General features: G+C 39.1%; 1 protein-coding gene across 1 annotated transcript; it reads right to left on the reverse strand.

Moving 5' to 3' along the window:
• Positions 1-2752: 2752 nt before the first annotated feature.
• On the reverse strand, positions 2753-10672 carry LOC139717659 (sperm-associated antigen 7 homolog). Its single transcript, XM_071629165.1, has 6 exons — positions 10554-10672; positions 7775-7931; positions 6847-6931; positions 6120-6209; positions 5375-5534; positions 2753-3264 (listed from the first exon to the last, which is right to left on the reverse strand). The coding sequence occupies exons 1-6, from the start codon at positions 10633-10635 to the stop codon at positions 3116-3118; spliced, it is 723 nt and encodes a 240-aa protein (XP_071485266.1). The 5' UTR covers positions 10636-10672; the 3' UTR covers positions 2753-3115.
• Positions 10673-11814: the final 1142 nt, after the last annotated feature.

Genomic DNA, 11814 nt, shown 5'->3' on the forward strand with positions numbered 1-11814 from the left:
GAAAAATAGACAACTATTTTATTCGTTTCTTTTAATCAGTTTGTTCACAATCTGGTGGGCTCTAAGAAAAGGCCACTATGCGAGATGCAGAAACTCTGGCAGAAATAATAGCTAATTACCAGTTTAGCAACAAAGATTAAACCATTCAAACCTTTGGCATACATACTTTCACTTATACATACCAAACATTCATATTGACAGGTCTTGCTTGCACAATTTTTTAATGCACACAATAAGCTGGGGTACAAAGTATTTACAAACATTACCAAGAATCACTTTGACAAGCAACAGAATTTCACTGCATAGGATACTACACATGCGTCCATCACGATTTCAAATTTGACTTTCACTCATTACATGCTACTGCATAAAAGGATGTCGCTTACTACCGGTATTGAATAGGTTTCAATAATAAAACCAAAACGAATGTCACCAAGAATCACCTCTGTAACTGACAGAATTTCACCGCATAGGATACTACAAGTGTATCCATCATGGTTCTTAATGTGACATTCACTCATTACATGCTATTGCATAAAAGGATGTCGCTTACTACCGGTAACTGAATAGGTTTCAATACTAAAACCAAACCAAATGTCACCAAGAATCACTTCTGTAACCGACAGAATTTCACCCCATTTAAAGGATACTACAAGTGTATCCATTACGGGCCCTAAGTTTTAAATTTGACAGGCACTCATACCATGCCACTGCATAAAAGCCAATACCACTGTCTGACTTAATAGGTTTCATCAACAAAACAAAACCAAAAAAGAGTCTACTTCCACTGTTTGATGAAGGACTGAAGATTTACACAAACATTCATAACGTGCTCACTGCAGTTCATACTAGATGTAATCACAACAAAAAATGGCAACATGTTTTGCGGTCATATGTGATGCCAATAGATACTAGAAAATTCAAACAACGTATGGGATCAAATGATTATTTTTAGCCATCAATGCAAAAATGTTCATATATTACATGTACTACACAGAAAAATCTGTCTGTCCGGAGGAGTTTTATAACATTTTTTTGTCTTTAACGGTCCTCCTGTATAAGAGGGGATTCCGTGAAGCCGGAAATAGTCTCCCAGGAAAATATCAGCGACAACAAAATATCTGATCTTTCAGTCATATACATTACATGCATGTTGATTGTCACAGCATGAGTCAGTATATCATTACACTATTTTTTATCACAGTATTCCACATTTGAAGAAAGATACAACGCCAGCAACCTGCTAGAAAAAAAAAAAGTTAGAAAAAAAAGGTGTCTGTTTATTAAAAACATTGACAGGGGCTTGCATATCTTTAAAAGCAACTGCATTGCGTAAATGTGTCAAAGGACATTCAATGCTGCATCAAAGCATAGAGATGGCTTAAACAGATACAATACACTTTTGGAAATTTCCATGTGATCATTACCACAGTCAAATAAATTCACTGATCATGAATTTCCACACAAAATACAAAGGGGGAAAAAAATGCTCGTGCAACTTTATGTTGCACAATTTAGGATAACAACACATATTTAACCCGTAGAGGACAGGCTGATTTTACTACAACATGCATTTCCCATAGACACGCTGCCTGAGTATACTCGGGACTAGTCTTCAGCAGGTTTAAAGCAATGTGATAAATGTCCAAAGACCGATGAAAAACATTCTCAATGATCAAATATCTTCACAAACATAAGAGACCTGCTTGCATAAAAGTGACAGATGTATTTCTTTTTTCTGAACCTGACAATATTCCTTGATACATTGTATGAATATGTGTAAAGAAGAATGGCAGGTTTAAAAAAAAAATAATCACTCAATTGGCGCTTCTTAACTTTCAGAGACGCGCAATCCCTTCAGCAGCATCTCGTTACGCTGGCAATAAACAGTCTTGCAGCTGCACTCTCTAGTCATTCAACTCATGGGATGGACAATCAATTTGTGAAAATCCAATACTTTGAAGAGCAAATTTTGGAGCTCAGTTTGTGGGTAAACTGGGGGACGTTTCATCAACGAGTTCGTCGGAGGTTTTCACCGACAAATTTGCTATCAGCCAATCAGACACAAGGATTTCAGTAGCTTTTAACAGTTGTCAGTGTAAATCACTGACAAAAAGTTTCATGAAACGGTCCCCAGGTGTTCTTCCTTTCAAAGTGAACCAGTATTCAAAACTCTGACACAATAGTATACCACAAAACCAGAAAATTTTTGCATGTATTTTGATTTCACATGAGCCAAGATTTGGGAAATGAAAATACATGGGCAAGTTCTTGTCTACACTAAAAATGCATTGGATGCCAGTGGCAATTCACTAAAATTTCATGCTGTGAATCTTTCTTGCTTTACAGGATCGCCTAATACCACAGGTGCTTCATTAATTCTTGGTGGTGCTATACTCCACATAAAGTCACACAACATGATTGCACAACTGCCTCTATTTTTGGGGTGAATAGTTCATGATTCATTCACAGATAAGATACAGACATAACTTCTTCCACAGGACCACGGGGTTTAAGAATGAAACATGTGGGACTTTGTTCTAGACATAGTAAGCTTCATCTTTCATGAGTGAATGTTGTCAAAACTCAAATCCTGACCTTCTACGGATTTGCTTTTGACAGCTAAAGGGGCATTCCAGACGATTTTCATAATTTCACATCATGTAGTACATATATCAACAGCTCCATACAATGTATTGATTTGTGGAATTTATTGTGGTCTTTGAGTGCTCAGAGAACCAATAGTCTGAAAAATCTAAACAAATTACACTGAACAGGGTTGATGACATAGGAGCCTCACATATTTCAGAAATGTAGCAGTGTAATTCCATTACAATACCGCTTGATTGACAGGTTCACCTGTGTAGAATGTATGCATACCTTCTTCTTTTGTTGTGTTTTTTTGGAGCATTCTTATGGTGAGACAGCCATGTCATCATCCTTGTTCATTGCAATTTGTTATAAATTTTGAAAACATTCTTGCTCCTCAACCTAATCACTATAAATTCTGAAACTCTGTACTTACCAGTAGTATGAGTAATTTATCATTGCTTAAACACAAAAATCTGAAAATCATCCGGAGGTCTCCTTTAAGGTTATCCTTACACACAGTAGACTATGTCTCTTCTGCTGTACTAGTACTAGTGCTTGATGTCTCAGCTTCCCCAGCTACTTCTCCCGGCGTGGCTTTCCTCTGTTTCTTGGCACGAATTGCGTCGAGAGTTTCTTCCACCGACCTCTTGTCACGTTTGTTTTCACTTGGGACTGGAAAATAAAAAAATAAGACTCAAGCATTGCAAGCAATTCTTTAAATCTCATTTTTCATGTTCATTACATATACAGTGGAAACTCAATATAACGAGATGGTCGGGACCGAGTCGTTTTCCTCGTTATAGCCGATATCTCGTTATTTATCAGTAGGCATAAAAGAAAGCATAACATAAAGACATTAATTTGCACATGTGGGACTACCCATGATCTTTCAATCAATACTGACAACTTGATAATGTGTGTGAGGGAATTACTCACCTTTATGGGTAAGAAGATGTTTTTCGCCAGTGAAATCCAATATCAAGAATGTGTTTCTTAATAATTGTGGATGTTTGAATTTGTAAATTTGTCAAGATCGTCAGTGGATTGGTATGGTTATGGTATGGGTGTGTGTTGTGTGTGGAAAGCTTGAATACTAGTATGGTCTGCACAATGATGTGTGTATATGTGACACATTCTGTATGTACACTATGACTGCGTGTGTGTGAAGATGGGGAATTCCCTACGTAGAAAGCCAATCACAGCATCAGATTGCCTCACACCCTGCCAAACGTCATGATGATGTCATGTATACAAAGTGTACATACGGCCGTCCCACCACATTTTCTGCATGTATCAGTGCACACACACACACATACAAGTACAACATGCCGTGCTAGCTGGAGTGCACTGAAGAAAATATGTGTGTACAAGACAGTTTTTGGCGCATCGCGAGCTTTACAATATCGGAACATGATAGCACAGGCGAAGTAAAGCTTTACCCGAAGACATTTTGCTTTACCTCGCTATAACAGGTTTGATTGGCTATGTTTTTCTTTGTTTGGAAATCACAAAATTTATCTTGTTATAGCAGTTATTTCGTTATAGCCGATCTCGCTATAAGAGTAGCATTTTACATAGATTTGTGTGGAAGGAAATTTGGGACCGGGAAAATTTCCTTGTAATAAGCGATATCTCGTTATAGCAGTGTTCGTTATACCGAGTTTCCCCTGTATTTCCATTTCCCACAAGAGTGACATTGCAGTAAAACCTTTAAATATATACCTAGCTATACAAAAATCAATACAACAAGATGATTAAGGAAAATACTGTGAATGAAAATACCTTTTTATCAAAAAGCAAGTGATATTCTCATGCTATACATTTTCTGTTAACATAATAACACATTCCTAGGAATGTGTGGCATGTTTTTGGTGAAATCCAAACTCAAGCCATAAGAATTACAAGTGAAATTCCTTACTTCACAATCAAACTGTGATTATGAACAAAGGAAATTTGCTTGTAATAGAGAGATTTACCAACCAGATGAACTCTTAAAAACATGTCACTAAAAAGCCAAGGGAGTGCATACTTTTTGTTAGAAATATAATTCAATGGAATTCTTAACTTAACCAACATGTTCTTCTAATTTTTCTACATTCACCATATTCACTCAAATGTTTTGGGGGTAAAGTCCCCTGTAAATGGGCCGTGTGTTGAAGTTTTGAGCAAGATTGTGTGGATGGACACGGCAATTGAGCATATCAGTGAGTGAGAAAGAGAAAGATAAAGAAAGAAAAAGAGAGAAGAGAACTCACAGAATGCAACAGGGGGGGGTTAGAGAAAGGGTGCGTTTGAGCGCTCTCCTAAAGCGAACTGTACCGTACCGTACCCGCACCAGAGGAGCGTTCCAACGCTCCTAAAGTGTACCGTACTGTACTGTACCGAGCAAGAAGTGGACCGCTTCCTGATGTGCTCCAAAAGCGTACCAAAGCATATCAAAAGTTCGTTGTAAAGCATGCGCGTATCATGCGCATACGTCACAACGCATAAACATCATTCTCTTTGTTCGGGACAGGTGTAAGTATTTCAAGCACCAGGTGAATGACATTCTTGCTACAAACAAGCGTGACCTTTTCTAAAAATAACTTGTGAGGTACGCTTTCTCCACAGAGCGCTCGAACGTTACAAAAGTGGCACAGTTCGGTACGGTACGCTTTAGTTCAGTTCGCTTTGGTTTGCTATAGAGCGTTCGAACACACCCATTGAGGGAGAGAGATAGAGTAAGAGTGAGAGATGTGTTGGGGGGGGGGGAGAAAAGAGAAAGAGGGACGGAGAAACTCACCGAATCCAAACTGCTTGTTTGGTGTCAGGTGCTTGGCTGCCTCCTTGGCACTCTCTTCCCCTATTAGACCTTTGTATTTGTCCATGTAGTCTGACGATGGGACGACCTTGGTGGGCTTTCTGGTTTCCTCTATTCGCCTGGCCTCTTCTGCTTCTTGTGCCTTGGAAGAAAATCAGAATCTCGGTTAGAATAACTGATTTATAGCTGCTTGGTTAAAAAGAAATGCTTTGCTAGAAATACACTCAACCTTGACTAAAGTCAAATCTATTTGGACTGAAAAAATAGCTTAATCTATTTGGACTGAAGAAATAGCTTCGACTTTGAGAAAATTCGACTTATGAGGCATTAAAAGCAGTAGAATACAAAGAGAAGATGATTTGAAAAGACCTTCGTCTTAGGCAATTATTCGATTTATGTGAGGTTAACTTAAGCAAGGTTGGCTTTATCTGCTTGGTTGGAAATAATTGCTTGCTATCTGCCTAGTTTCACATTTTTGTTACTTTAATTACTGTAAAAAAGAAGAAGATATAAACACTAAATTACTTTAAAAAATATATAAACACTTTATCACAGGGAGTACTACAATACACGAATGAACACATTCAAAAGCAATATTACAATAGCACATTAGACATACACTATCCTTCCCTTAAAGTCAAATTGCATTTTACATCCTACATTCACAGTAAAGAAGTATCTGGTAAAGTGAGTGACTACAGATGTATGTTTGAGTTGGGGTACTTACCACTTTTTTAGCCAGCACTCTAGCTTCCTCTGGATCCCACTTTTCTCGCCTCCTGTATGCATCAAGCTCTTCATCACTTGGTGGAAATTCCTGGAGTGAAACGAATACGACGTGACAGCAGGAAAGAGTCCATGTGTGAGTTCAGATCAAAGAGAAGATGGCAAGTATGAAAACCACAACTCAACCAGCTTCAATCACTATAATCTCTATAATACTGATATTGACCTAATCACAGTTCGGCTCATGATTCGGCTGAGGGGGATGACAGCTTTAGCAAACTTCTTTTAAGATGTCATACTAAGAAGCACATATGCATGCACCCTGGCATCACTGCAGACCACGTGATGCGCAGAGAAGACAACGAAGGCAATGTTACCTAGCAACACCTACGCCCTTTACTCTTGATGACAGCTCAACTTTGGCAATCTTCATACCAATGCTAATGGTGATTGGCAGTATCATCAATAGCACCCCTGCACCCACCGGGACTATGTGCCTTTAAGAGGTTGCAAAAATATTGTCTCCTTTCACATGAATGTGTTGCATACTGTTGCATACAACAAGGTAGGAAATCAGTGATCTTTCTCTTGAAAAGTGATGATACTTCTTCCTCTTCTCATCACTGTGGTTCTTGCCCACACATTCAACCACTTGTGAAATTGTCTTACAAATCCCACTCTGCAAAATACTACATTCAAGAAATCATATGGTGTATACTGTGCAGTACCTTTTTGAAAATGATAATGTAGCGCTCTGCATCCGTTTCTCCAAAAGAAAATGAAGTCATTCCAGCCACCTCTGCCACATCATGTCTGAAAATAATAAAAAATACATGAAAAGTAATAAACCCTGTCAGGTTACTCAAAGTCTGATAAGACAAAATGGAGGATGCAAAGGTTGCAGTGATTTTTTTCTAACTACACATAGACTAATAGAGTCAATAGTGGTTCCATAAACACAGCAAAATAGTATGTTACTCTAATCATTTTTTCCTCTTCAATACATCATGACATGAGTGAAATGTAACTTCTGTAAACCCAGAAATTTTGGCATGCATGGAACTTTTGAGGATTTCGCAAAGAGCAAGGATTCCCCAAAGTAAACTGCATGTGAAAGTTTTTGTCTACACAGTGCAACTGCATCAATGACAGTATAATGCTGTACATGGTACGAGTGTTCAGTAAGTTGATTTGTACTGCTGCTGTAACATTTAGATGTAGCGCGCAGCGTGCCAATTGCAACTGCACTCCCAAATTTAAAGCAACTGTGTTGAACAGGCATCGGAACAAATACCGGTGCTCCCTGATGCTGTCATAATATTTAACTTCAGAAAAGCTATCAAATACTGAGTACTAGATACTGTATACTCACTATCTTTTTTTTTCATGGTTAGCAATTCACAAAATGTTACCTGGCAAATGTTGATCTGCTTTTACAGTACTTGCATCATAAGGAGGACAACACTCGCATATACTCATGAGACAAAACATATAATTTTACACATGAACAAGACTGTTCACTTGTTCACACCATATACAATTTGTAGCAAGTGAACTCACTTTCTGAATTTACATGTAACTCAAAGGCACAGAAGTAATTTAGAGTTTATCCTTCATTATTGGCACTGAAATGTGACAAAACCATAGCAAACTCACAGTATACTTCTGTAGACTTTGTCCATGGGGGGATACTTGAGCCTTGTACGTGTGCTGTCATTGATGAATTCATTGATTTCTTTCTCAACCTTTGACCTGAAGTCCGTTTTCCGCTTCCTGTCTTCCTGCTTCATTTTTTCCATCTGCTTTTTCCGCTCTGCAACAAGAAAGGTAAATTCAAGATGTGTATGTATGAAAGTCAAAGTAACATCCAAGACTCATCACTTTTAAAGCTGGCTGTATCAATAAGTATCGGTAACTATTATCGTTTTTCATATTTTGACTGGGCTGAAATATTCTGATTATTTTATATTCAACTATGTTGCTGTTGTTTTACTTAGAACAGCATTTCATTGCCACATACAGCTGTATCAAAAATCTAAATAAAATCAAAACACAACATGATAATTCATGATATTCAAGTACGTCTGCAGATATCATCTGCAGATATCATCAGGATGGTGAATTGGCTCAGTCGGTAGGTAGCACGTCTGCCTCACGATCACACTGCCTGGGTTCGAACCCGAGTCTGCACTGAGCAATGTTGTGTGTAAGCATACCGTCCCCTCTAGCAAGAGGCAAAACACTCTGTCCCTCGGATAGAACATAAAATGGAGGTCCTGTGTATGAGAGAGTAATAACTCATGCATGTAAAAGATCCCGCTTCATTCATTCATCAAAAAGAGCAGGGTGTATCACATAAATGCCAAGTTCAAAAAAGATTTATGAGTGAGATTTTCATGACTCAGCATCTCGGCGCATGTGCATGAGCGAGGGAGAGAAGCGACTGAGAGAGGGAAGGGGGGTGTCCGCCCTTCCACCGGAGGGAGCTTTTTCAATCTTTAGCTCTTAATGGTGCAAGGTGGTGCATACTTTTTAAGTGACTATTTTTTTTTTTTTTAGACAAAAGGGAAATATGCCTTCAATTGCAACTCTCACTTTAATCCTTTCAGCTATGGTCCTGATGCATGAGAAAAACGGGTGCCTTGCGCGAGATCGTGAGACAGACCCTAAATGCTTGAGTCTCACTTACAATGCGTGAGACTTGGTAGCTCTGTATGGGCTATCCAGCCATCTTCTCAGATGGAAATGAACAAACAAAATCATGGAGTCTGGACTCTTTGAGTCGTCTGAGTCTTGTCTGTCTTGCTCTTGTTTAGTTTAGAAGTAAACTTACAGAACAGCACTGGTGCTGGCACATACAGCTGTAGCTAACACAATCAAGTAGGCCTAAATAATAGCGAAATCAGCGCTTGTAATTGCATCGTTTGTACCAAGTCTATGGGCAATCAAAGCGCCATTGCATGATGCAATTACAATTGATCTGGCTAGTGATGTAGTGACCTATTCTAAATCTGAATTCTGACCGAGGTGCGGTGCATGACGTGCAGAGACATCACCATATCACAGACACAGCACAGGTAGTCCACCAAGATCTCATTGCACATAAACTTCAGCCCATATTGTGGGGGCCGGGCTGGGGAATCTTCGTCTGAAATAGACTAACTAGACCTATGAAGATATCCTTTTCGCAAGAGAGTAAGGAAGTTTACCGCGTTGGTATAATCGTGATATAGTCCCCACCATAGGCCCCACGACAGTGCGCGTGCACCCGTAGGTTTAGGGTTAGGGTAAAGTAAGTGGCCCTTGATTCGACAGGGTTCCATGAATAGACCACCCTTACAAATAAAAATTCACTGAAATTCATGAATAAAAACTGGCGTATATCAAGTGCAAAATTCAAACTATGCAATGACCTCCACACATGTTCCGAAGAGCACATAAGTGGGCCACGTCGCTGGACCCCCGAAATCATTGTCGCGACCCTCCCGGGTCAACTCGCATAAGCAGTTCAACGGGTAAGGAACGCCTGGTTAACGGGTAAGTAAAGCTGCACAGCAACACATATAGACTCATTTCATTCCAAGTTTCGAAGTTACTAGTCCGTTTATTTGCAATGAATCTGTACAGCGTGTATACCTACAGCCATGATGGCAGCCATTTCTGAGATAAATTGAGCGTTTACGCGATATTTATATTTTGCATTCAACCCGTGCAAGAATTTGCGGTATCACCATGGTTCGTCAACGTGTTGTGTATGCGTTGAATCTCTCGCACAGCGTGTGGAGTACATGGAGTGGTACCGTGCTCTTGTAGTGCGATACCGTGCGATGTACTATGTATACAGTTTCACCCGCTCGTGGCATGCGCGCTAATAGTGTAATACATTCACAATTATAGGCAGGGTGAGCGCACGGTCACGGGGCCGTACGTCGCGAATGTCGAACCACGGTCACCCGGTGCCAAACACTAGTCACAGGCTGTCGAACGATGGTCGCAGCGCAAGCGTTCGGATCATGCATGCTATTTTGATTCCGCAACTTAAGATGTCAAATCAAGGGCCACTTGCGGAACCACTTGCTTTAAATCATAATAAATATAGGGTTAGAATCTACCGTACAATACTAGCGTTAGGTAGGGTTGTCTATTTACTAATTAGTACGGACACACAGGGCCTAGGGCCAGGGGTGGGGACTATATCACGATTATGCCATACCGTTAAGATTCTAAGCAACCATACAGTGCTACTAGCATATAATTCAGACATAGACATCCCTAGACACTATTCTTTATCATTGAATATAGACCTAGATACTATTGCATTTCCAATCATTCACGGGTCTTTCACGTCCCACATGAAAGTGAATATATGGGACTTACTGCTGGTGGGGAAAACCAACAACACACATCATCATCACATTAATCGTTCTAAACAAACCTTGCGCCAGCTTCTTCTCTTTTTCTCCGACTGATGGAGGCTTCTCCATAGAACTTAAAATGCTGCCAAGTAAATCAGCCATGTCCACTGATCAAGTCCAAGATGTGCGAAAACTTTCTAAAAATACACTCAGATACAAACAACAGCCAGTCAGCCTGTCTTGCGCTCCGCGGTCGAGTCGGATCGTAATAAATCGCACGCGCATCACAGAAACAACCTCTCCGATCTACATGGCATTGTAACGCCCCGCGACATCCGCGCGATCGCGAACGACGGCATCAAGAGAGCTGTATAATAAAAGCCAAAGATTGGATGGAGGTCCGCGTCGATCCAGGGGGTCCGTGTCATGAATGTCATCATCCATATATAAAAGTGTTTACATAAATCTCAGGATGGCCAAAGACTTTCAAATCCATTTCATATCATGAACTGGAAGTCTCTCTTATAAGTGTGCCTTATGCATGAGCAACAAGTCTCTCATAAGACTTTCATGAAGCGGACCCCAGGACGACCTCCCTGGTAGCTAGCCTACAACAGGAGGAAATTATTATTATTTTTTTTTTTTATTTCTAAGGGACTATGGTCATAACTTCATGATTATGATATCAACTAACATTTGGTAGGCCCTAAACAACAGGATGATATTAGATAATGAGAAATGAGCATTGTTTATTTATCTACCACACTATCTATACTTCATAAATACATATTATCTAAATGAATTTCATTCATTTCATTTAATTTCACAAAAATCATACAGTGCTGTGTTTACAACATTCATCCATGACAATATAAAGCAACACATACATTATAAAGTTTAAGTTTAGTCATGATATACAAACAGCATTTACGTAACATAAAATCAATTGAAGTAATTCTCTATTATCTATTTATAGATAAATGATTATCTATATTAAAAAAAATGTCCACATATCATAAATCAAGTTGTACTATAGTTTATATGAGAACAATAAAAAATGCTATATCTTCAGCAAATAAAAAAAGATTACCATTAAGACAGTTCTGACCTTACTGCTCCCCAAAACCTGTTGTAAGCTGCTCGTTTAAAATTATTATTTCTCCTTTTATGTAAAGGTCATCATAAAGGTAATTTTTGTTAATTGTTGACACATGTAGCACATAGGTCCTATAGGACATGCACGCTTTTCTTAGTTCCAAAGGGTAAGGCATGTCCAGGGTGATGTTACTTTGAATGTGATTTGCATCGTCATGACAATGTTGTATTCATAATAAATAATTT

Source organism: Diadema antillarum, unplaced genomic scaffold, assembly GCF_040938485.1.
Source record: "Diadema antillarum isolate AM-2024a unplaced genomic scaffold, OU_Dant_1.0 scf00000079, whole genome shotgun sequence".
Lineage (NCBI taxonomy): Eukaryota > Metazoa > Echinodermata > Echinoidea > Diadematoida > Diadematidae > Diadema > Diadema antillarum.